This window comes from Sminthopsis crassicaudata, chromosome 2 (genome assembly GCF_048593235.1).
Source record: "Sminthopsis crassicaudata isolate SCR6 chromosome 2, ASM4859323v1, whole genome shotgun sequence".
NCBI classification, from domain to species: domain Eukaryota; kingdom Metazoa; phylum Chordata; class Mammalia; order Dasyuromorphia; family Dasyuridae; genus Sminthopsis; species Sminthopsis crassicaudata.
The window spans coordinates 57007028-57034719 of NC_133618.1; the positions used below are offsets into that span (position 1 = coordinate 57007028).

A 27692-nucleotide genomic window follows, 5' to 3' on the forward strand; every position below is an offset into this window, starting at 1 on the left:
CATAACAACCTTAGGGAACAGGGTCTATGATTGCCCCCATTACAGAAGAGGAAACTGAGTTGAAGTGAAGTTAAGTGCCTTGCTCGGTCACACAGCCAGCAAGTACCTGAACAACCCTAGGAGATAGGTGTTATTATTATTCCATTTTATAGTTGTGGAAACTGAAGCAGACAGAAGTTAAATGACTTGGCCAAGGGCACATAGTTAGCAAGTTTCTAGGCAGGATTTGAACTCTGGACTTCCTGATTCTAGACCCAGTATTCTCTCCACTTCACCATCAGCTGTCTCTATTTATACTGGGGCAGGTCTTAGACCCAGAGGTTCCTGACTGAGGCCTCAGTTTTCTCTTAATGTGTGTCTCTGGGACAGAGGACAGGGGTCTATCTACAGAAACATATATAGATACAGAGAGAGACAGAGACAGAGAGGCAAAGACAGAGAGATGAGACAATGACAGAGACAGAGAGATGAATCAGAGACAGAGAGACTGAGATACACACAGAGATAGAGAAGAAAAAGAGACAGAGACAGAGAGACAGAGACACACATAGAGAGAAGAAAAAGAGACAGACAGAGAGACAGAGACACACACAGAGATAGAGAGAAGAAAAAGAGACAGAGACAGAGAGACAGAGACACACACAGAGAAGAAAAAGAGACAGAGACAGAGAGACAGAGACACACACAGAGAAGAAAAAGAGACAGAGACAGAGAGACAGAGACAGAGACAGAGAAAGGAGAGAAAGAGAGGGGGGAGGGAAGAAAGAGAGGGATTGAGAAAGAGAGACAAAGAGAAACAGAGAGACAGAGGCAGAAAGACACACACACATACATATATATGGGTATACATATATATGTATATATATCTATAGACACATGATCCATTCAAATTCTATTCCATTCATTTAAACTTTGACCAGGCAGCACAGTGGGTAAAACACTAGTTCTGGAGTCAGGAAGACCTTAAACTGCCTCAGACACTCACTAGCTGTGTGACCCTGGGCAAGTTACTTCACCTTGTTTGCCTCAGTTTCTTCATCTGTCAAATGAGCTGGAGAAAGAAATGGCTAAACTCTCCAGTATCTTTGCCAAGAAAACCTCAAGGAGACTGAAAGAACTGAACAGAAAACAACAAAATTGTAATTGATGAAATTTCACTTTATCTTATTTGGGACTACCTTCCCCATCCCTTGTTTTTCATCTGCCTTATTCTGATCTTCCTTCATTAGATTGTGAGCTCCCTGAGGACCAGTGTTGTCTTGCCTCCTAGTATTTGTACCTCCAGAAATACCATCTGGTATAAGAGAAAAAGCACTTTGAATTCAGGAGAGCGGTATTCAAAACTAATGAGATAATGTTTGTATTGCACTTAGTACAGTGTCTGGCACACAGAAGGTGCTTAATAAATGCTTGTTCCTTTCACTACTCTTCCTTCCCTCCTCCCCTGATTTTGAGAAAGCCAATGAAGTTCACTGCACCTCAGTTTCTTCATCTATTAAATACATAGTTGAAACTAGAGTGACTTCTAGTTCTAGAGCAGCCTCTAGTTCTTGAGTGACATTGGTTCTGTTGGAAATCTTTACACTTCCCTCCCAAAATTATTGCAAGGATCAAAGGAAATCATATTTGTAAAAATTATTAGCATAGAATTGGTGCTTATTAAATGCTGTTTTCCCCATCCCCATCTCTACTTGCCACACAAAATTTTGGGCAGGCAGGAGAGCAGCAAAGAAAGTTTAAAAAAAAAAAAAACACAACGTTTGGGTTACACTAGGTGGGAAGCTTCTTACTTCTCCATAATCCTGATAATCTTCTTTTAGAGGATTTGGAGGAAAATCCAAACTACCTTCCATCAGTAAAAAGAGACACCAAAAGCTAAATTCTTAAAGTCTAGTGTCAACATCACAGGAACTAATCGTCCTCTGTCTCCTGGATTGTTGTGTTCAATTCTGAGCTTCACTTTATTAGGCTGACATAAGAAAGACAGTTGAAGGATCTGGGGGTGTTTGGTCTCCAGCAGAGGCGGGACAGACAGGTTACTTACCTTCCCAGAGCCCCTGTTTCACCCAGATCTAAGCCTGGAAGGGATCTCAGAAACCATTTAGTCCAACCTTTCCATCTTCAAGATGAGGAAATGGTGGCCCAAGAAATTGCAAGGCTAATAATAATCATTGTCCCTGCCTCACAGGATTATTATGATAAAAGAATTTTGTATACCTTAAAGTGAGAGGAATGTACATTATTATTCATCTGAAGAATGACAGAAAGATCTTGTCCTTAGAAATGGACCAATATGTGGTGATTACTGAGAGGTTCAATAAAAATAAATTTTAAATTTTAAATTAAAAAATTTAAAAGCTGTCTCCAAATGAAAAGGAATATATCTTGAGGCAGGTAGTGAGCTCCTTGTCACTGGAGTTCTTCAAACAATGTTAGGTGACCACCATGAGAGAGGAATTGGACTATGTGATGCCTTAAGTCTCTTCTTTTTTTTTAATTGAAGCTTTTTATTTTCAAAACATTCAAGTCTCTTCTAAGATTCCATGAAGTATTTCTTTCATTTGGTGTCTCTTTGGGGTTATATCTGCTGAAATTAGCTAATTTGGAAGCCAAATTACATGATATTCAATGGGAAATTTATTATTTATAGCTGAAGGAAGTATTTAAGAGAAAGCTGGATGTCAGCAATGGTCCAGGCAATTACTCTGAGACTCATATCATGTCTCTAGCAATGATCATGGAAAGCCTCGACTCTGGCTTATCTTATAGACCAGTGAGAATTTTACTGAAGAAAAGAAAAGAAAACTAGGCTGGATGGAAGAACAGCTCACCCCAATCAATCTGAGGTGGCTTCTAATTTTAGTGAATTATTCTTGCTAACTAAGCTGGTGATGTAGGTACTCTCATAGATTTCAAAATTCAGTACCCTGAGCCAAATCTCCAATCATCCTCCCTAGTTTCAGTGTTGTTCTCAAATATACTTTTTAGAACTATTGTCTACCCTTTGACTATATATACCAAGTCCTGCCTGCTGCTTGTACAATCCTATCAACTGTATTTCTATCTTCCTCTGATGCCATTTATTTTACAATGTGAAATTTGTCAAGGGTTTTGACTCAGTATTCATCAATTTAAGTCAACCAAGATTCAGGAGCACCTACTATCCAAGAACCTGAGAAAACAGAAATGGCAAAGAATAACTTCTTGAGAATCTAAGCTGGTATTTTCAGTCCTTCAGGACTTAACTCACATATTTCTTTTTCTTTGCTTTCAACATCTCAGGTTTTTACTCCCTCTCTTATCTGAGGTTCTTCATAGAAGCATATTATCATTGACTCAGAGAAACTTAGAATTGGGGCTTTAGAACACAGAACGTTAGACTTGTTTGAACACAACATAAAATTTTAGAGAAATAAGGGATATCTGAACATAGATTGTTAGAATATGGAATATTAGAACTCAAAGCAACTTTGGAACATAGAGGTAGGTGGATTAGGCCATAGAACATGAAATGTTGGAAAACAAAATTGTAGAGTACAAAGGAACATTAGAATATAGAATATTAGATCTTAAAGTAACTTTGGAATATGGAGTGTTGGAGCGAGATAGAATCATAGAACAGAAAATGTTGGAACACAAAATTTTAGAGTAGAAGCGACACAGAATGTTGGAAGAAGAAAAATTGAAATAGAATGTTGGATCTGAAAATGATATTGCAACACAGAACAAGTTGAATGTTTTGGATGATACCTTAGAGTATAAAATATTGAAAAGTCCTAGAAGCACCCTAGAATATACAACATCTGAAATGGAAGAAGCTTTAGAAAAAATATTAGAGCTGGAAAAAAATGATTTAAGGTAAAAATTAATTCTTCTAAATCTCTAGGAGAGCTGGTAATTCCTGGTAAAGGTTGAGCTGGCATCCCACATGCCCTTTTGCCATGCAGGAGTAGGAGTGAGAAGAGAAAAACAGATAGAGCAGCAGATTGTCTCATGATGGATTGCTCTCTTCTTCCACAGACCATGTGGAAATGTAGACAGGCAATGATTTTGTCAGGCTGACCTTCAAATATGCCCTAGGGGTCTTCCAGCTTCATTGACCCTTCCCAGAAGTCAATAGGCAAAAAAAGGAAGAAAGCCATTGACCTGAAACACCAAAAGGGCCTAGGGCAGACCTTTATCTTAATATTTTAAATTATCATAGCCCTGAAAATTCAGAGTCCATTAAAGATCAGAAACTCCAGTTTCACAGGTTAGGAAATTGAGGAAAAGAGAGGGAAAGTGATTTGAATGAGATCAGGCAACCAGGAGTAGAGCCCAGATAGCTAGATGAATATTCTTTCCACTAAATTGTCTTATTTTTTAGAGTTTTAAGGAATTTTAGAAGTCATGACCAATACTCCTATTTTACAGATGAGGAAATTAAGGCCCAGAGAAGTAAGGGGATTTGCTCAAAGTCACATAGGTAGTAAGCCCCTCGTAAGTAAGGAAGAACTCTACATGCAATTCTCTTGCCACCATAACATGTTGCTTTTCTATTATTCAGTGATTAAGCACCTCTTACATCTAATTATTATGTTACAAAGATGAGTAAGACCCATAGCCTGCCCTCAAGGAGCTTACAATCTAATGGGAAAGTGAACAAGTAACTACTGTATAAAACAGAAAATGAAAGTACACGAGAGAGTGATCAGAGCATGGAGAGAAGCCACAAAATACAACAGAAAAAAAGCTAAATTTTAAGATAGAGAACCTGGGTTTAATCTTACCCCTGCCACTTCCTAACTTTTGTGACTTTGGGCAAATCACTTGGGCCTAACTTTTCTTATCTAAATGTCCTTTCAACATTCTGATCATACATTTCTGGGTAACAGGAAAAATGGCTATCTCCATTTGATTTTCAACTGGAGGAGAATGGAGGGAAACTTCTTAAAGGATATCTGACATGAGCCAGGTCTGCAAAATAGGGCACTGTAAAGTTCCCTGGAAAGAAATGGAGGGAGATCATCAAATCCCAACTCTACTACTTTGGGGCTATGTGACTTTGAGCAAATCACTTCCTTCAGTTATTTTTGTAAAATGTTCAGGCTGGACTAGGCAAGAGCTCTTAAGCTTTTTGGTTATAGCTTGGATATCTTGGACTCATTAAAAATCTGGTAACACTCTTCAATGATATTTTAAAAGTATAAAATAAAGTAATATTGCAAAAGAAATCAATTATGTTGAAATACAATTAGCAAAAATGTTAAAAAAAAAAAAATCACAACCAGGTTAAGAATCTCTGACTCAGGTAATCCATTTTCAACTGAAAGTTACATTTTAGTTCTAAATCTGTGGACCTGTGAACATAGTTCCTGCCTTTCATTATAAACAGACCATTTCAGAGGACAGCCGATTTGTACTCACAAAAAGTCAAGTGCTGTGCTATCTTAAAATTGCCCTTACATGCCAGTGACTATCATCTGAAAATGTCAGTGATCAATCAACCAGAAGGCTGTCTATGTATAGCTTTACAAAGAACTTTCTCTTCCAAGCTGAGTACTTGAAAAAGGCAAACCCTATTTCAGGCCCCACACTCCCCTGGAAGCTAATAGAGAAAAATACACTTGGAAGTCAGTAAAACTGGTACAGCCGGCAGATCTGCAAATAGGAGGATATAAGACAGAGCCAGAGATTCCAGGAAAGTTCAGAATGTTAGTGGTTTGCAGGATCAAAGGATTTAAAAGCTTAGATACCAGATTCTTAATTTGGAGTTTGTGAAGTTTTTTAAAATAATTTTTTATTTTAATAATTTAATCATTTTTTGTTTTAATAATTTTTTAAATAATTTGACAACTTTTTAAAAATATATAATTGGTTTCCCTTATAAGCCTAAGTAATTTATTTTATGAATTTAAAATCATGATTTTTTTCCCCTGAGGCAATTGGGGTTAAGTGACTTGCCCAGGGTCACACAGCCAGGAAGTGTTTGAGGTCAAATTTGAACTCAGGTCCTCCTGACTTCAGGGCTGGTGCTCTATCCACTGTGTTACCTAGATGCCCCATAAAATCACGATTTTAAGAAGGTTTTAACTTGTCTGCCAAAGGGGGTCATCATACACAAAAGTTCAGAACCCCTGTTTCTAATCCCACCACCTCACCTCACAAAATTCCCAGGGCCAAGGTTACACAGTGCCTAAGGCCAGATCAGAAGAACACAATCAGGTTTCCCAGCAGCTGTTATTCTCCCCCAAGTGCAGACGGTGAGCAAAGACAGTACATCATTAGGTGAACTCCTCATTAATTCAGCCCATCTACCATCTGCTAGTGAGTTTGGATGGAGAGGCCCACAACCCTTTCTATGACATCAGCAGGATTCCAGGAGATGAGTTAGCAGAACAGGCAGTTGTTACTCAGTTTCAGCCAGAAGTTCCCAGGATCACACATTTTCTCTTTTTGCCCATATAAGCAGGTTTTTGTTTTTTTTCTTTATTACAGGATAGAGGAGGGGAGAGAAAGAGTGTAGAGGAAGGAAGGAGGAGAAAGAAGGGAACCTCAAGCCTCATCAGTACTTCCTAAGGAGCCCAGGACCCCTGATTCCCCATGATCTGCACTAAATCCCCAAATCTCAGAATCTTACAGTTGATAGGAACCCTTCTCAGAGCTCCTCAGGGCTAACATGTGCAATGAGTCCCCATATATCGCATTCCTCCTATGTATCCTCCAACCTTGACTGCAGACTTCCAAGGAAGGGAAGGCCAGCATTTGCCTCTGAGGCAATCCATTCAACTTTTGATTACTTCTGATCATGAACAAGTTTTTTCTTTTGCTTGCAGGTAGCTCTTGTGCATTTTTATTGTGGTTTGATTTTTTCATCCATGAAATAATCTGACTCTTGGTGGTCCCATTTGGGATTTTCTTGGCAAAGATTCCAGAGCAATTTTTCATTTCTTTTTCTAGCTCATTTGATAGATGAGTAGCTGACAAACGTAATTAAGTGACTTGCCCAGAGTTACACAGAGACTATGTGTTCAAGGTCACATTTGAATTCCTAACTCTAGACCCAGGACTCTTTCCGCTGCACTAACTGCCCTTGTGTATGTCCATCCCTAAATCTTTTCATTTGTCTGGCTTTAAATGGCCCCAGTTGTTTCAGTCAATTCTCTTATGTCATGGTCTCCCTCAATATCTTTCACCACTCTGGGTCCCCTCCTCTGAACATTCTCCAGCTTAGCAGTCTCCTTCCTAAAATGGGGTGTTCAGAACTGAGTGCCATCCTCCATTTGTGATCTAACCAGAAGACCTCTTGCCTTGGCAGTTCTGACCTTACTGTGTACTTGTGGACCCCTTCTCAGACTAACGTTCTTAAATGCATACAGAACTACAAAAGAAACCAATCATACTGAAATACAATTATCCCATTTTTTAAATTAAGTTCATGGATCTTGGTTAAGAAACTTTGTTATGTTGATGGCAAATTTATCTTTAAACTGGTTAGGATAGTATTGGAGCTGCCAGTTTATACTATTATCTTATGTTGAGTTTGTGGTCCACTACAACCTTAAGATTTTCTTTTTCAAATGAACGGCAATCTAACCTTACTACCCCTATCCTATCTTTAGTTTGTTTTTAAAATCCAAGAATAGGACTTTATACTCATCCTTATTAAATATCATGTAATTTACTTCAGCCCATTATTTTAGATTGTTGAGCTCTTTAGGGATTTCAATTTGTCCATGCTAAGTATTAAGCATTCTTTCCAGCTTCACCTCATTTGCCAACGTGACAAAGGTGGCATCTAAGCCTTCATCTAGGTAATTAATGGAGATGTTGAACAGCACAGAGCAAAGCAGAGATCCCTGGGTCCCTATTATTATAATACTCATTTTGTCCTCTACATAATTAATCATGCTTTTAAATTAGACATAAGAATATCCTTTCTGCAAAGATCTGTTAATCTAACAAACCAGGTTTTCTTCTAGTTTGTGAATTAACATTGAAATCTATGCCCAAAAAGGATGTTTGGTGATCAGAAAGCATTCTTGGAATGTCCATGGACTATGATGTCTCCCAGCTCAGGACCCATAAATTGAGGTGAAATGGGCAGCCTGCACTGGTACTGGAATCATAAATCATAGAATGCCAGCATGGCAGGGGACTGAGGAATCAAGTCCACCCCCATTTTACAGATGGAGAAAACAAGGCTCAGAAGGTCAAGTCATTTCCTCAAGGTCATACAGGGAAGTGGAAAAACTGGGATAGCTAGATAAGAAAAGATATGGAGAGACAGAGAGATAAAGAGAGAAACAAAAACAAAAATCAAAATCACAGGGAGACACAAAGTATTAAGGATTTAGTGTGTACTAGGCATTGTGCTAAGCAAGTGTGTGGGATGCAAATGTAAGTTTCTGCATTCTAATGGAGGAAGACAATACATAAAGGAGGGTACTGGAAAGTGGAAGGAGAGTGGGAGAAAGGGATATCTGTTGTGGTGAAAACTGTCAGGTCAGTGGAAAAGTCCAGAGAAAGTGGAGTAAATAAGCATGGCTGAGACTGCTCCTGAGATAGTAGGAAAGCTACTTAAATGTGCCAGGAATAAAAGTAACTTCACAAAAAAGGACTAGAATCTGATCATTCTGACTCCCAGACCAGCCCCTTTTCCTAACCAAACAGCTTCCTGAATCAGGTAAAAAATCAAAGAAGAACAAAATTTAAAAGCCAGCTGGGCCTGTGGAAAGCATCTAGTCCAATTTACCCATTTTGCAGATGGAGAGACTGAGGCTTAGTGAGGCAAAGGAATTTATCTAAGTTCATACAAGTTCATAGCAAAACTGACTCATTATTCAATTACCAGAACCAAAGTAAAATTTTATTTTAATTCTAATTCTAAATGTCAACAGATTTCCAGTTAATGTATATCTTTACAAAGCAGTCTGAAACATACCATTCTCACTAGTTAAAAGGGGAAGAAATCCAGTGAATTGGTAGAAAAAGAGCTAGCTTTGGAATATGAGGTCCTGGGTTCAAATCTCAGCCCTGATATTTCTTAGCCCTGTGAATTTGGACTCTTCAATTTCTTCATTGTAAATTGAAGATTTTTGGACAGATGACCTCAAACATCCCTTCCAGTTTAAAATTCTATGAGCTTATGAGACTTGATAATCACATTTGGAACGTCCTCTGGCAAATAAAACCATTTTAAAATCTGGCAAGGTTTAGTTCTCCTTGTATTTCCCTGTTTCTGTCTCTTTCTATCTCTGTCTATGTCTCTGTCTCTCTCTTTTTCTGTTCCTTCTTTCTTCTGTCTGCCTGCCTCTCTCCCCTTTTTTCTCCCCTCCATCTCTGTCTTTGTCTCTCTCTCTCTCTGTCTCCCTCTCTCTTCCTGTCCCTTCTTCCTTCTGTCTGCCTCTCTTCCCTTCTTTCTCTTCTCTATTTCTCTCTCCCCTTTCTCCCCACCTTTCAATGTCTGTCCCATCTTTCTCTCCTTTCTCTCTCCTCTTTTCTTCCTCCCCCTTTTTCTTTCCTCTTTCTCCCCTTTCTTCTCTTTCTTCCCCAGCTATCCTTTCTCTCCCTTCTCTGTCTTTTTCCCCTTCTTTTTTCCCCTTTCTTTCTCTCCTCTTTTCTCTATTCTTTTTTCTTCTCTCTCTCTCTGACTCTCCCCTTTCTCTCCCCTTTCTCCCCACCTTTCAATGTCTGTCCCATCTTTCTCTCCCTTTCTCTCTCTTTTCTTTCTCCCCCTTTTTCTTTCCCCTTTCTCCCCACCTTTCAATGTCTGTCCCATCTTTCTCTCCCTTTCTCTCTCCTCTTTTCTTTCTCCTCCTTTTTCTTTCCCCTTTCTCCCCACCTTTCAATGTCTGTCCCATCTTTCTCTCCCTTTCTCTCTCCTCTTTTCTTTCTCCCCCTTTTTCTTTCCCCTTTCTTCCCTTTCTTCTCTTTCTTCCCCAGCTATCCTTTCTTTCCCTTCTCTGTCTTTTTCCCCTTCTTTCTTTCCCCTTTCTTTCTCTCCTCTTTTCTCTATTCTTTTTTCTTCTCTCTCTCTCTGACTCTCCTCTTTCTCTTCCCTTTCTCCCCACTTTTCAATGTCTCTCCCCTTTCTATCTCCCCTTTTCTTTTTCCTTCTCTTTCCTTCCCCCTCTTTCTCTCCTCTCTTCTCTCTCCTTTCTCCCTACCTCTTCTTTCTCTCCCTTCTCTCTGTCTCTTTCTTCCCCTCTTTCTTTCTCTCCCATCTTCTTCCCCTCCTTCCTTCTCTTCCTCTCTTCCCTCCTCTTTTTTTCTCTCCCTCTCCCAGCTCAGGACCCATAAATTGAGGTGACAGTCTCAATGATGTGTGATTACTCAGCTCTCCCACTCTCTCCCACTCTCTGAGGGTCGGACCGGGCTGGAGAGGGTGACTTCATGATTCGAACAAGAGCAGCAATGCAGTCAGAATGAGTCAGCGAGCTGTTGCTGCAGTGCAGTGTGATTCCGAGGCCTTGGGCAAGGAGGGGCTGGGAGAGGAGAGGGTTGCTGCCTGCCTGCCTGGAATATTCAAGCAAGATGGCTCCAGCTTTAGGATTCATGCACCTCGCCGGGGGCACCATCCTGACTTCAGGAAAGTTATCCATGGTTTAGAAGCCAGGAAGAAAGTCAGAGCAAGTTCACACTGGCTGGGGCCAAAGAGGCAAATGACTGTACTAAGGTCATAGCAAGTTAATGATAAAGTCCAAACCAGAACTGAGGTCTCCTACTCCCAGTCAAGTGTTGTTTCTAATACAAGACCATCCAGCACTGAGCAACACCTCCCACGTGCAAAGTTCTGTGCTGGGCAGGGGAGGATAAGCAAAAATGCCTGTAGAATTTCAAGTCAGAGGACTCGTTTTTTTTTAAATTCTGCCTTTGCTTCTTTAGCCTTGTTTGACTTTGAGAAAGTCACACAGGTTTTAAGCTCTGTGGACCCCACTTTCTTCACCTGGAAAATGAGGTGTAGGGACTAAATGACTTTAAGATCCCTCCTAACTCTCAAGCTAAAATTCTATGAATTTCCTGCCCTAACACAGTTTATGATCTCTACACTACTTCTCTTGAACTCAGTCACTAAACTCAATCACCTAAGGAACCCCCTTCTACATAGAGATCTCTTGAGGAGCTACCCCAGATCCAAAGCACATTGTGGATCAGCACCTACTTAAAACCTTAGCTCATGAGCCCCCACCAATGTGTTCATCTTTCCTGACAAGTTAGAACATATATTCAAACCAAAAGTCACTTACTCAAACAGAATAGCAAATAAGGTGACAATAAAAATAAATCCTTCCATGTACACATGAGGTATACTTTCTCATAAATTACCCATGTAAAACATACAGAAAATCCACAAGACCAGGGAGAACAAATTCATAAGGAACACAGATGACCCAACAAAAATCAAACACAGGAACCTGTGTTAGTCAGTCAATCAATAAGCATTTATTAATACCTATTTCAAGCATTGTGCTAAGCTACAGGGATACAAAAAGAAAGCAAAATATAGTTCTCACCCCCCAGAAGTTTATAATCTAATGGATCATTAGGAAATTTGCATAGGGAACAAAAATGGCCAGAATAATTCAAAACACCAATGCTGCAGTGTTCTCTGATAACATTATCATGTTATTCTGTGGCTTTTTAATGGATTACTTCTGACAGGTATGTTGTCTCTATTAAGCCCTGTCTCTGCTGGATGTGTGTGTTAGCTGGGTGCTTCTTCTGATTTCATAGCCATTTAATTTCTCTCTGTCCCATCTTCTGCATTTCATATTTTTAGAGTCATCTACTAGGGTCTTGGCTTCTATTTGTTAAGGTATAAAAGGCTCTCCCTGGAAAAGGCAAGCTAACAAATTTTTAATCTGAAACTGAGGATATGAGGCACCATACATAACAGAAGGCTGAGGAATGAAGGCAACCAAAGCTCCTCAGGATAGACATCTTTACTTTTTGTTATCTGTGTTTGGTTCTTATGAAAAGTCCAAGGTCCCAAACAACTATATGACTTAGAGACAAATTCTTTGTAACTTTGTAACTTCCTTTTAATCCCTTAGATTCTTAATAAGTATGATGTGCCTCCAAAACTTAAATTGGAAACTCTGGCCAAAAATATCTATAGGATCTATGTGGAGGCCAAAGCTATGAAGGCCGCTTCACCCCAAGGTCCTCTCCAATGAGCAAGCAAGTTAAGTGGAACAAAAGCAGGCTAATAAGGCAAGTCCATTGCCTCCCGCCCTCCTCACCCATTCCTTTACCATGTATGTCTTCTAGCAACAAAGTTTTTGACTTTTGTGTTCTTATATCCAGTATAAAGCCATGATACTTTCACATACATAGTTTCCAAAAGTAGCTCTATCTCAAATGTAGACCCAAGGGGAAAATGTATAGAGGATTCCATATTGGCAAGCAAGTCTCAGATAAAACAAATCCATTATTTCTCTGCCTTTGTTCAGAAAAAAGGCCAATTTATTTACAAAGTTCTTCTCAGGGGAATTCATTAGTTGTTTCTTAACTAGTGCCCTATTCATCACCTTTGCCATCTCTCTCATTATACCCATTTTTCACAAGACAAGATATTTTAACCCTAACATTTACTGAGTCAATAATCCCTAATAGTCATTAGTACAAGATTTATCAGATTAATTTTCCTAATACTTCACTTTTTATCACATTATGCTTCTATTCAATAACTTTTAATAATTTCACAAAATAGTCAAAATTACCTAGCCTAGCATTCAAGATTTTCAATAATTTGTTTCTGATTTTCTATCCTTATCTCCTACTACTTCTATAACCATGCCTTCTGATAGAACTAAACTGAACTATTTCTCCATCCTTGAACAAACCTTGTGAATTTTCATCTCTCTAGCATTTCTAACATCCCCACCATCTCTCTCTCTCTCTCTCTCTCTCTCTCTCTCTCTCTCTCTCTCTCTCTCTCTCTCTCTCTCTCTCTCTCTCTCTCATTGTCCAGATTTCTACTCATTCCAAAAGAGAAGAGGAGGGAGGGAGGGAGGGAGGAAGGAAGGAAGGAAGGGAGAAAAGAAGGAAGGAAGAAAGGAAGGAAGGGGAGGAAGGAAGGAAGGAAACCTTTCATGACCATTCTAGACCACAATGACTTCATTTTTTCTCCTCTGATCTTTTATACCCCTCTCTTTATTTCCCTCATTTACTATATATCATTTTATTCTACAAGTGTTTATATTTAGGGATCATCTAACATAGCTCCATCTTTCACATGAAGAAATTTAAAGCTAGAGAGGGGAAATAAGTTGCTGAAGATCATATAGGTAAAAATAACCACACAAAATTTGAATTCTATATTATTAGTTGCTCAAAGAAAAAAGGCTAAAAAATCTTAACCACTGTGAAGAAAAGGGAAAGTTGGGTGGTGAGTCCTAGGAAATGCGTAGCATTTGTATTTTTGACATTCACATCTTGGAAACTGCTAGCATTAAGGTTTATAAAATATTTCATTTGATGCTCATAACAATTCTGGGAATTTTAGGTATTTTCCTCATTTTACAGATGGGAAAATTGAGTTAAGCAAAGGTGACTTGCCCAGGATCACATAATTAGCAAATATTTGAACTCAGGTCTTTCCAACTTCAAATCTATTTATTTTATCCACTGTACTATCTAGTCAGTGTTCCAAGTGTGGCCTGAATAAACCCAGAATGACAGAGCTAGAAACCATATGGTTAAAGTACTCCAAGAATATCTCCACATTCCAGGTTGTAAGGAACAATAATATGTTTCTAAGGGAAACAGAAAGAATCTGAGGTGGAAGAAGGGAAACTTTATCCTTCTAAGGATGGTGGGTATTGGAAAAATGTAGCACAAAGGAGAAAAAGAAGGAAAAGTTTCCCCATTGGAGCTTAAAACCAGACTTGAGATTCTTCCTTCAAAGGAGAGAGCTGAATGCTCAGAGGAAAAGGAAGCTGCCTGTCCTCCTACGAATGATTTTGTAGAGCACAAAAACCATTGGGAAAACTGTCCAGTTAAAGAAAGAGAAGAAATAGAATCAAAGTAATAGTCATTTTCTGTTCCTGTGGGGTGCAGAGGCAGCTATTTGTTGACCTGATAAAAGAGAAAGATACACAGAGAGAAAGAGACAGATAGATACACACACACACACACACACACACACACACACACACACACACACACACAGAGACAGAGACAGAGACAGAGACAGAGATAGCGAGTTGTATTGTCTTCCAAGAGCATATCACAGAGAATCTCCCAATGTTTATCAAAATGGTTAATCAATACCTTGCTTCTCTGGTTTAAGTAGGCATAAATATCATTTCCAATAAAAATAGTGCCAACATTTATAAAGTCTTAAGCAAGAACACAAGTTGTGTTTCCTCACTATTTGTCCATTGAAAGAAAGGGATACAGAAAAGAAAAATTAATCTGGGAAGTGAACAGCTGGAAAAGAAAGTAGTATCTGAAAATGAGTTTGATACCATAGCTTATATCACAGGATTGACAGATTCCTGGCTTGTGATGGCACAAGCCTAACAAAGACTAGCAAAAGTATATTTGCCAGTTGTCTTACAAATCTAATCAAAGAGACTTTACACTGAAAAGAATAGGGAAAAGAGAAGACTCCCTAAGTATATTCCCCAAATTAGAGAGCAAAAGCAAAGAAGAAATAAGTTAAAGAATAATGATGGGGGGGGGGAGAAATTTTTAAAAGAAATATAATTTTTAAGAATAGACAAATAAAAAAGAATAGCAGCTGAGATATCCAGAAATTCATAGGAAACAAAATCCAAGAAAACAGCCCAAGGTAAAACTAATAGTCTCAAATATCTCTATGCAAATGCACAAATGTAGGCAACAAAAAAGAGGAATTGAAATTTTTATGCAAAGAGGCAGATGAGACTGGAGAATAAGCTAAGACTGCCAAGGGAAGCTAAGGACAACCCAGAGAGGATCGCTGGGGATTATTTAAACTAAATTGGGAGAAAAAAAAGATGATCAAAGAAGAAAGAGGAGTTTGGAATGATGTGGATGTGATGATGATAAGGGACAGGGTAGAGTTGCTCATTTCTTATTCTGTTTCTCTATCCTAAGCAAAAGAAAATGACCTTTATATTAGAAATGCCTGCCAGGAAATCGGTTACTCAAGGTAAGTAAGGACATAGCAAAAAAATACTTCACTGCCCTCTATAAATCCAAGTCACCTAAATTAGATGGACTCCAAATTTGGCTTCTAAAAGAACTGGCAGATTGCTAAGGCACTGCTCATGATATTTTAAAAAATTATGGCAAACAAGAAGAGTACAAGATTGAAAAAGGGCAAATCCAATCCTGATTTTCACAAAAGAAAATAGAGTCCTGGGGGCAGCTAGATAGTACAGTGGACAAGAGTATATACCCTAGAGTCAGGAATATTTGAACTCAAATACTTAACATTTACTAGCCGTGTGATCCTGGGCAAGTCACTTAATACCACTTGCCTTGTCTAAAATAAATAAATTAAATCATTAGAAAAAAAGAGAGAAAATAGAGTCCTAAAACTCAATGACCTTGCTTTTGATTCCTTGGAATCTCTGGGAAAAATCTAGAAATTATCTTGAGAAACAGCTAGGAAGGGAAGTACTAATGGCAGATCTTCCTGGCTTAACCAAGAGCAGATCATGCCAGACTAATCTTATTGCCTTTTTGGACAGGATTACTAAACTTACAGATGAAAGAAATTCTGTAGATATAGTTTCTTTAATCTTTAGAAAAGTTTTTCATGACGTGCCTCATACTGTTTTTGTGGAAAAGAAAAAAGGTATGGATTAGACAACAGTACAATCTGCTGAATTCAGAATTGGTTGGATGGCCAGACTCAAAGAATAATTTACATAGCAGAAAATTTCCAGCTAGGTACCATAAAGATCTGTGATTGGGCTTTTGCTCCATGATATTTTTTATCAATGTCTTGGATAAAGGCAGAGATGGCATGGTAGATTCATTATATTTTGACTCATACTGAGTGATAGAGCCAAGATGCAATAAGAACTTGACTGGCTAGAACATAGGTCTGAATCTAATAAGACAAAAATGAAAAGGGAAACATTCAGGGATGTGGTGGAGCTAGCTCAACTGGATTGTGAGTGTCAACTATTGAATTTACAATGTGACCATTTATACCTCAGAAATCCATAAATGCTACAAATCAGGTCTTAATTTATTGATTTGTGGATCACTTAGACTTAAACCAAAGTGATATACAAAATATTAATAATGAAGATTAAACTTAAAAGTGTGTTGTTTAAAAGTGTATTTTAAAAGAATTAGTTACTAAATATTTACTAGCATATTTACCTAGATAAAAGTAAAGTCTTACACTTGAGAGGGAGAAAAAATCAGCTTAATAAATACAAGATGAAGACTATGTGGTTAGAGAATAGGTGTTCTGATCTTGGTCTAATGAACATCAAGTACACTATTAGTTACAAGTGTGATGGAGCAGTCATGGGCAGCTAAGTGGCGCAGTGGATAAAGCACTGGCCCTGGATCAGAGGGACCTGAATTCAAATTTGATCTTAAATACTATGGTCTGGGCAAGTCACTTCACCCTCTTTGTCTCAGTTTCCTCATCTGTCAAAAAATGAGCTCAAGAAAATGGCAAGCCACTCCAATATCTTTGCCAAGAAAATCCTAAATAGGATCATAAAGAGTCAGACATGAAAGAAATGACTAGACACAACCATAAAAAGCTATTGGGCCCTTGAACTGCATTAAGAGGACCATCACTTACAGGAATAGGGAGATAGTAGTCCCATTATATTCTGTCCTTATCAGATTTCATCTGTAGTCTACAATCCAAGCCCAAATCAAGCTCAATGATCACTGAGCTCAAGGAAATAATTGAGAAGGTGGAGGATGTACACAGAAGGTCAACCAGGATAGTGAAGGTCATGAGTTAATGTCATCTGAGCAACATTTAAAGAAATCGTTAGCCTGGAAAAGAGAGGGCTCAAGGGTGACATGATAAGTGTCTTCAAGTATCCGAAGGGCCATCACAGGAAGGAGGAATTAGATTGGTTCTATTTGGAAAGCAGAAGCAAGAGAAAGATTTTACAAAAAACAAAAAAACAAAAAACAAACAAACAAAAAAAGCATTAATAACATGGCCCTTACCAACTGGAGCTGTCCAAAAGCAGTTGCATCAAGAGGTGCTGAACTTATTAGCTATCAATAAGCATAGGCCAATGACCACTTACTGAATTGTCATAATGAGGATTCTTTTCATGTATAAGTTGGACTAGATAGCTATGGAGAACCTCTTCCAATTTGAAAATTTTGTGATTCTGCAGATTTCTTTTCTATGTACACAAAGAAAGATATATAATAATATATATGATCCAATGTAATATAAGAATTTAATTAAGATGTTATATGATTTTATCTTAAAAGACACTGTGGCAAAAAGTTAATTTTCATATCTAATTATTTCCAACATAATTAGTTAGAACATAATTCCTTCACTTAGATCATAGCTATTACCCTACTGCTCCACAATGACTTATCGTCCTTAGCTAATCTTTCTATTTTCTCCAACAGTAAGTACAGTGGTCTGCAAAAATCAATGGGTCTCAGTTTCCTCATCTATAAAAGGAGTAGCCTCTCAAGTAGCCTCTGAGGTCCCTTCAGACTGTAGATCTGTGATTCTATGATCAAAGTCCTTTTTAGCCCAGACATTTAATGTTCTATGCTAGAAGCATCTGGATGGCAGAGAGTTGGATATAACTGAAAAGATTCCACAACATTCATTGATGAAACTGATTGGGGTTTGGCAAGGAAGAGACTTGAATATAGAGAAAGTGTAGATATAAACTGATTCACAAAGTTTAGGTGATGACCCGATAAAAAACTGAGGGGTGGAGGGACTGGGGTCATGGTAAGAATGAAGAACATGCTAGAAATTGTAAGATGTAGAGAAAGATGGAATGATAGAATATTATGAAAGATAAAAGACTTTTGAAATTAATGAATATGGAATTTAAATGACATAGAAATGACTGTAAAATCAAGGGTATAATCTTCTCTATATATGAGATAGAATGGAACAATGGATGATGGTAATTGAGTAGATTGAGGATTGAGGACCTAAGAAGTTAAGAATGTTTGAGGGAATATTAAAGTGTACATTGTACAATGTACAAATGTACAAGATCCCACAACAAGGGGCCAATCAATTTCATCGATGAATATTGTGGAATGAGCCTGTCATTTAATCCTGAAGTAGCTTAACATTGGAATGGTTACAATTCACATTTTTATAATTATTTAATTCACAATAGACCTATGAGGCAAATAGAGCATGCAAGTAAGGAAACTCATAGAGGGAAGATAAGCTAGGAATGGTCCAAATGACAACTCTACCACTGTGAATTTGGAAATGTTCTTGGTTATTGCTTTGATCCTGGGCAAGTCTTCAGCCTTTCAATGTGGCAGACAACGCTTTAAGATGATAAATTGGAAAGAAAGCTGGGAAGATCAAAACCATAGAATGTCAGATCTAAGAGGGTCCTTAGAACTGAGAATATCAGAGCCTGAAAGAATCTTAAAACAAATAGAGCTGGGAGAGCCCTTAGAATGTAGAATGTCAGGGTTGAGAACCTTTAGAACAAAGAGGGTCAAATCTGGGAGGAACATAGACTGTCAGAACTGGGAGGGATCTTAGAACACAAAATGTCAAGCTGAAGGGTCTTAAAACATAGAATGTCAGAGCTGGGAGAGCCTTTAGAACATAGAATGTCAGAGATGAAGGGCCTTAGAACATAGAATGTCAGAGCTGAAGGGCCTTAGAACATAGAATGTCAGAGCTGGGAGAGCCCTTAGAACAGAGAGTGTCAGAGCTGGGAGAGCCTTTAGAACATAGAATGTCAGAGATGAAGGGCCTTAGAACATAGAATGTCAGAGCTGAAGGGCCTTAGAACATAGAATGTCAGAGCTGGGAGAGCCCTTAGAACAGAGAGTGTCAGAGCTGGAAGAGCCTTTAGAACATAGAATGTCAGAGATGAAGGGCCTTAGAACATAGAATGTCAGAGATGAAGGGTCTTAGAACACAGAATGTCAAAGCTGGGAGAACCCTTAGAATAGAGTATCAGAGCTGGAAAGGCCTGTAGAACATAGAACATAAAAGGAAACTGAAGGCCCCCAGAAGGGAGGAAAATCATGAAGGCTGAGTGGGTCATTCATCACAGAGCCCACAGGAGAACTCGGTCTGGTCTCCTGACTCATACTGACTGCCCCTGGGGTGGCTCTGGACTTCGTCACCCAGCCCACTGATGTGCTTTCTTTGCCATGTCTGTTCTTCTCTCCCCCTCCCCATCCCTGCACAGGGTGAATGTTCTCAGAAATGCTATTACATTTTCATCATCGAGAGCATCTGCGTTGCTTGGTTCTCCCTGGAGTTCTGCCTGCGCTTTATCCAGGCCAGGAACAAGTGCCAGTTCTTCCAAGGACCCCTGAACATCATTGATATCATGGCTATTTCCCCTTATTACGTGTCACTCTTTGTGTCCGACGAAGCCCAAGGGGAGAGTGAGAAGTCCAGTGGTAACAGCTACTTGGAGAAGGTGGGCCTGGTCCTGCGGATCCTACGGGCCTTGCGCATTCTGTACGTGATGAGGCTGGCCAGGCACTCCCTGGGCCTGCAGACCCTCGGTCTCACGGTGCGCCGCTGCACCCGGGAATTTGGCCTTCTCCTGCTTTTCCTCTGTGTCGCTGTCACCCTTTTTTCCCCTTTAGTCTACGTGGCCGAGAACGAGTCAGGGAGGGTCCTCGAGTTTACCAGCATCCCAGCTTCCTACTGGTGGGCTATCATCTCTATGACCACGGTGGGCTACGGGGATATGGTACCCCGGAGTGTCCCTGGACAAGTGGTTGCTCTGAGCAGCATCCTGAGTGGGATATTGATCATGGCCTTCCCAGCAACATCCATCTTTCATACTTTTTCTCATTCTTATCTAGAACTGAAGAAGGAACAGGAGAGGCTGCAAGCCCGGCTCAGCCGCATGCAAAACACCACTCCACCCAATGAGCCTGTCCTGGGGGAAACAGAGAACCTGCTTTGAGGAGAAACATCCTTGCCTTTCAAATACCTCTGACTATGAAAGATGGGAAAAAGAAGCTTTCATGGGTGGAAGAGGGAATGGGAGGAAAATAGATTCATGGAGTGTTCTGGATGGGAAAAGGCCATGGAGATGAACTAATCCAATCACTTTCATTTTACAGGTGAAAAAAGCCTCAAAGAAGGGTCATGGTCTGCCCAAGATTACCCAGAGAGCTAGTAAGAGGTTCAGGAAGAATCAAATATCTTCACCCCTAGTTCACTGCAATTCAATGCAAATTGTAAATAGCTGAAGCTTACTTGCTGTAGCTCCCTAGGGTTCTAAGGAGACCATCCAAAGCTCAATACCAGAAGCTTAGCTCAGATCTGTGACCTTCTCAAAAACTCTTGGCTATCAAGATGGGCTTGTCCTACTCCAGTCAAGCGCTCTTGAACCTCTGCTGCCTGCTCCATGTAGCAAATGGGTCATGCTTTGATATATTAAATCAGGTTCACCTTATTTCCCTTTGACTTCCCAAGACTTTCTGAGCCACCATTTGCTCACCTATAAAATGAGCATAATAATACTACGCTACCTGCCTTAGAGGGTTAGTTAGGGGGAAATGCTTTGTAGCCTTTAAAGTGCTATAGAAATATGAGTTGTTGCTATTATTCCCAAACTAGTCATGGACTTCCTACAGGGCTGGGTGTCCTTGGTCCTTAAAAAAGGAGATCCATGGGAATTAACCCTCCTTCATAAGCCATATTCCCAGTCGGAATCCAAGAGTGAGGGAATGCCCCAATTGCTTTGGCTCACACTCTCACCCAGAGTTCTAAAGGTTCTACCACAAATCATGTAAGTCGGTAGTATCTTTCTTTTTCCCTTTGTTGTTCAGTTCTTACAATCATGTCCAACTCTTTGTGATTCTATTTGGGGTCTTTTTGGCAAAGATACTAAAATGATTTGTCATTTCTTCTTTAATTCATTTTACAGATGAGGAAACTGAGGCACATAGGGCTAAATGACTTATCCAAAGTCACACAACCAGTAAGTGTCTGAGGCCAGAACTGAACAGAAGAAAATGAGTCTCACCTTACCACAACCCTAAAGTGAGGGCCTAATCTCCCTCTCTGGGACAAACTAGATTTAAAATTTCAAAGGGTCCCCAGACTGGGACCTTTTCCGTAGCTCTTGGTACCCTGTTAGCTGCTCCTGAAGTAGCCCAATAGGGAATCCATGTCTCAGCTTCTCATACTGGTTCTTGACATGAATCATTGCTCTGCTGATGTACTGTAACTATTTAAGGGCTCAGAATTCTTGCTCAAGGTTACCGAGCCTCTTCAGGGCACGTAAGCCACATGTGTCTCCATCTGTACCATCCAATTAGTTCACCCTGAAGTAGACATGACTCTCTATTAGCTCTTTAAGAGGAACTGGCTTTGGTGGGCAGACATCCTTCTCCTCCCCATCTCTGGCTCTCTGATTCTGAACCACGCTGTTTCCTAGGAACCAGAGGGGCTCAGCTAGTCCAATATCCTCATTGCTTTACTGATAAAGAAGGGACTTGTCCAAGGTCATCAAGATAACTGGCAGCACATTTCAGAATTGAACTCGGGTCCTCTGACCTGATACACCACATCTAGTCTTCCTAGGGACCATCCAATGCACTCTTATTATCTACCCACTTCACCTGTATCCCTTCTCACCCTCAGCCACACCAAACCTACCAACATGTCTGAACGAAGTGGAGGTCTTCCAGATGCTAACAACAGACAAAAAGAGAGGTCATCACAGCCTCAGGTATCAGCTATCCCATGGCACAAAAGGACAAATATACCTCATATCCCCAGAAACAGTCCAGAAGGAGTGCCCTTCCAGATTTACTTCCTAGATAGCTGTCTGCATTAGAATTACAGCTAAAAGGCACCAAGAATGAATATAAAAGCACATGAAGTCTTTTAATGACTGTACTTCATGTAAATAATCACCATATAAAAAGTCAGATTGCTCAGGTCTGTGACTGCTGTGGGTTTAGTTGAGAAGCAGTCTCAAGTAGTTTCTTGAAAAAATCCATTAATTTTTATTATAAGCTATAGTTCATAATAACCATAACAGTTTACATGTATAGACATTTTATGTCTTTCAAATAATTTTCACATATATTAACTGTCTCATCTGATACAACAAACCTATAAAATGGACTAGGCAGGCATTACATTCCCCAGTTGACAGATAAGGAAACTGAAGTTCAGAGAAATTTACCTAATATCATACATCAAGTCAGGGATAGAAACCAGGGCTAAAGGCCAGATCTTTGGACTTGTAGTTCAGTATTCTTATGGTTATCACATTTTTCATCTGGGATTATAGAATTCTAGAATTGTATAAAGATTCCATACCTATGGTTGCAAGGAACTTCAGTGACCATCTCCTCCAACTCAATTCTTTTAGAGGAAGAAACTGAACTTCAGCCAGATCATTCAGGATTAAAACTCAAATTTTCTGAATCTGCTACCATATCTCTTTCCCCTGTATTGCCCTCTCTTCCTAGTTTAGTGAGCAAATATTTATACCCCAATCCAACTCCTTTGTTCAACAAATAAGGAGACTGAGGCTCAGAGAAAATGATTTGCCCTAGTTCGCACAGTGACAAAGCCAGTACAGGACTTATGTTCTCTAAATTCTAAACCCAATTCTTATTCTCTCTCATTACACTGCCTTCCTAAATGTCCTTCTCCAAAAAAGTTGAGTTTTTAAAATATATGTGCTATCAGAAACCCTTAAAAACAATAAAATCCCAATTGTTCTATATATACTGCCAAAACTCTTAATTAAATCTCAATTTAATTCAGTTCAATTTCAATACACCTAATTTCTTAACATAAAACTAAATTGAAGCGCTCTGCTAATTTTGAGTAGAAAATGAGACTCAGTTAGCCAAACATAGCTTAATTAAATCCTCCACATTTTTCACTATACTAACTTCCCAAGAGAATTTTATAAGTTATTCCATTGTCATCATTCCTATGAAGTACTTTTCTTCATTTTAATTGGCCAATGCAAGGTCATGTGATCTTCAGTTACTGAGATGTGTGTGTGTACAAATAAATACATACATTTGTGTATATGTATATGTGTACAATTTACAAGAGTAAATTGCTTCCATATTCAAGCAAAAAACCCAAAGGGGTAAGGGAGACTACAGAAGGATAGAAGCTGGAGCTCAAATTTAAATAACAAAAGGTTTTTTTTTAATTATATGCAATTGGGGAAGGAGAATAAAATATTACTTTAAAAAAAACAACAAGAAGAAAACCCTTTATTTGAGTTTCTATGAGAGCTACAGCATATTCCTGGTCTTTATTCAATTATGGCCACTTCCCTAGAAATTTGGCACAATCATTATTGCCAACTGGTTCTATCAAGCCTAATTGGTTTATTAAAATGACATTGGAATTTTTCTCTCCTTCTTTACTTTTTGACTCACGCTGGCTTCTGGTTCTCCTCCCAGCTCTCTATAATAGTTCCTTCTTTTGCTCCTTCACCCTCTTCCCATTCCATAATGTGACTGTCCCCCAATAGTACTTCATCAGCTTTTCTGGCTTCCCTTTCTACATTCTCTCTCTGAACAATCTCATTAATCCTTGTAGTTTCAGTCTCTTTTATACAAACACCCCACTTTTCTCTCTCTCCATGCTTTATCTCCCCTTTACCTTTTTTCTAAGTGTCAGACCCCTGTATGCAAAGACACCCTCTACCAGGTTGGCCCCTCAGAAGCAATATGTCCCAAACAGAGTTTATGATCCCACAAATCCATTTCTCCTATTATTTCCCACTTAGATTATTTGTGGCACTACCATTTACCTAGTTATCCATTTACACAATCTCTATCTTTGATTCTTCCTTCTTCCTCATTCCCATATCTTACTGGTTAATAAATCCTATTAGTTTTACCCTCACAATATTTCTTTCATCCAGTTCCTTCTCTTCATTTTATTGAAATTTTACCATCTTAGTATGTCCACATTACCAGTCAATTAGCTCTCATTAAGTGTCTACTATGTGCTCGGCATTGTGTTTAGAGTTGGACTGCTTTAAGAGCCCTCTCTATGGAGTCTCCCCTAATCCTCCAGTCAATGACTTTTCCTTCCTTGAACTTTATATAGCAGTTTGTTTACCCTCTCTCTAGTGCACTCATTATGTGTTATTTCATGTTGAAATGATTTCTTTGAGGGGTACCAGATAGAAGAGCATTTTTGGGGTCAGATCTCCAACTTTTGCATCTGGGACATACTAGCTATGGGCAGGTCACTTAAGAGTTAATAGCTCACATTGGGCAAACCACTTGGACAAATCATTTAATTTATCAAGGCTCCAGGAATTTTCTAAGTTAGGCATTCTTAAACTGGTATATTTCAAGGGGTCTGGGAACTTGGATGGGGGCAAATATTATATTTTTATTTTTACTAACCTCTAATTAAAATTTAGCATTTCCATATGTTATTTTAAAACATCATGCTAAGAAAGAGTTTATTGGCTTCCCTAGATTGCCAAAAAAAATATATTAAGATTTCTGGCCTAAGATTATAAGTTGCATACAGTAGCTATCAGAGATCAAAATTTCTATGTCAGGAGTTTTCTTATGCTTTTGAAATTACAGATTCAAAACCTACTTTTCCCCTGTCTTTTTTTCTATTTGTGTTATATTTTCATGCTAGACTAAGTAAGTTCCATGAAAGTAGGATCTGTGTTAATTAGAAGGATCTGTGTTAATTTTGCTATCAGAATCTAAAATGGGGCTTTAAACATAATAGAAAGGCATTTAGTTCATTGAAAATGGAAGAGTTTAAGATTGTGCTTCCTCAAATCAATCTGGAAATACCAATTACTTCCTTACTACTTTATCATAGAATCAAAGACATGCTAGTTTTGGAAATAACTTTAGAGGCCACAGTCATGTGCCTAAAGTCACACAGAAAAGACTAGGTTAGTGGGCAGGTCTCCTGATTGCTATCTATCCACTTGCTCTCTTTTTTTTAAAGTTTTTTTTTTCAATCAATTAAAACCTCCTTTCTCTTCTTCCCACCCTCTTAGAAAGAAATAAAAACAAAATTCCAATTACAAACATGTAATAGTCAAACAAAACAAATTCCTATGTTGGTCAAATTTGAATTTTAAAATGTAGCTTAAACTGCACTGAGTGCTTCACCTCTATCTGGAGATGAGAAGTATGTTTCACCATGAGTTCTGTGAAATTATAGTGGGTCACTACATTGACCAGAGTTCTTAAGTCTTTCAAAGTTATTTGCAACACTTGTCATTGTATAAGTTATTCTACTGCTTCCTCTCACTATGCTCTGCAGCAGTTCAAACAAGTCTTCCTAAATTTCACTAAATCAACCCCCTTTATAATTTTTTACAACCCAGTACTCCTTGTACTACATGACCTCATGTCTTCATAATAAGAGGCAGCCATCGTGGGGTTGAAAAAGAACTACTGGACTTTAATAGAAGACCTGAACTCATATTCTGCCTCTGATACTTATTATTTGTCGATCTTTGACCTCATTTTCCTTATCTGAAAAATTGAGACGCGAATCCTTGCTTTGTCTTACTATTTCTCACAATTGTTGGGGGGAAAGCTTCATAAATTCTACAGTCCCTTCAAAAATGTGATCTATTGGCTGTTTACCGAAGCATCCCAAACTAAGCATTTGACAAGTCCTCAAGAAATTCTATTAAAAAGCAAAATGAAAGGAACGCTTCAAGTACCAAGAGAAAATAGAAGGAAACTGTCCATTCCCACCTGGCTGCAGAGACCAAAAGCTTTGCATCCTAATGCAGTCTATGCTTGTGATAAGCCTTGCTCAATTATGCCGATGCAGCAATCCAGTCTAGATGAGAGGCTGAGACATGGATTGTAAATTGCTCACCCACAATCGTGTTGGCTTCTTTGTTCTGGCTCTTTCACAGGAGCAAAGTTGAGTAGGACATTTCGTTCCTGTGTAATTCAATTTGGTGATGAATTTGGTTCCTTGAGTTAAATTTAGCTGATATTGCTGCTGTCCAAGGCTACTGCTGTAAATCATTCACTAATCAGTTTTAATTAAAACCTCTTTGGGGATGCTTGGCATTCTCTGAACCATAACTTTACTTGCAGGGTTGTTTCTTTCCCCCTCACCCCCGCCCCAATTTCCCAAGAGAAATGTTAAATGCCATTAAGAAATTACTTTTTATATCTTCTGCACAGGGAACAAAAATTGTCTCCTTCAAACATTTTTGTTAATATCAATTTATTGATGAGGATATTTATTTATATGATCCTAAAAGGATCAGATTTCAAATATACCAATATAGGGGAAGGAAAAGGGTGAATAGGAAAGAGGGAGAGCAAGAGGGAAAGAAAGGAAAGAGGTAAGATGAAGAGAGATGAGGAAAGACAGAGGTGAGGAAAGGAAAATAAAGGGGAAAATAAAAGATTAGAGAGAAAAGAAGAAAGGAAAGATGGAAACAGAGGAGGAAAGGAAAGATGGAAGAGAGAAAAGGAGAGAAGCAAGAGAGATTAAAAGAAAGGGAAGGAAAGAGGGCAATGGAAAGAAAATGGAAGAGAAAAAGGAACAGTAGTGAGAAAGAGAAGGAGAAGGGAGAAGGAATAAGGAAGATAGGGAAATGATGAGAAAAGGGGAATAAAACAGAGAAAGAAAGAATGCAAAAGGGAGAAAATAAATGGGAGGGTACAGCTATCTCATACTTGCCCTGTGTAAGGAAGCTTCACCTTTTGGTCATGGCCCCAATCCTCTAGTATAGCCACTAACATAAGATATATCTCCCTTTACTTGTGACTGTTGCTTAAAAGAACAAGGCTTAATGTTGTTTATGGTTTGTCTTGTTTTTAAAACAGGACTTGGAATGATGATTCCAAAAGGAATGCACAGAAATCACCCTAAACATGCCTTACTTGTACTTTAATTGTTTGCCCTATCTTCAGGAAGGAATCAGATGTAACAAAACCAAAAATACAAACAGTCCACAAAGGGTACCTGCCATCCAACAGATTAATGGATAAATCATCCTCAAAAAGACACAGGGAACCAATGGTGTCTTGATGGCCAGGAAAAGACAACAACAGGGAGTTACACACGGTAAGAATTATTCCCAATGAGCTCCTTTCACTGGAAAGATGTGATTACATGAAGGCAAGATGAGGCTGGGACAAACACTGGATCACAGAAATCAAATCAGAAGGAAACTTAAAGATCAAACAGCCTAATTCTCCCCTCATTTTGCAGAGGGAGAGACTAAGATCCAAAAGGTCAGTGACTTGCCCAGAGTCACACAGGTAGCAAATAAAATAATTGAGATTCGAACCCAGCTTCTCTCACTCTCATTCCAATGTTCTTTCCGCTGCATGCTACTGCTTTTGATGGAATCCTGGAGTCCAGCAATTTTCAGGAACAAGAAGATCAAAGTTATGACCAGAAAAGCAGGGAATAATTAAGGCAGGAAGGCAGCAGCTATAGATGAAAGCCCTAACAGAGGGCATGAACCTGTAAGCAGCTTATGAAAAGTCCCTTTTAAATCTGAACTAAACTCAGCTCCTACCAAGCAGTTACACTTCAGAAATCAAGTGTTACCAATCAGAGCTTG

General features: G+C 38.9%; 1 protein-coding gene across 2 annotated transcripts in view; it reads left to right on the forward strand.

The window, feature by feature from the left end:
- KCNG4 (potassium voltage-gated channel modifier subfamily G member 4) overlaps positions 1 to 26506 on the forward strand; it is a 65624-nt gene extending 39118 nt beyond the window's left edge. For both annotated transcript variants that reach the window (XM_074286346.1, XM_074286347.1), the window contains exon 3: positions 19335 to 26506. In XM_074286346.1, the coding sequence (XP_074142447.1) occupies positions 19335 to 20069 (735 nt within the window). In that variant the 3' untranslated portion in view covers positions 20070 to 26506. The remainder of the gene's footprint in view (positions 1 to 19334) is intronic.
- The last annotated feature ends 1186 nt before the right edge of the window (positions 26507 to 27692 follow it).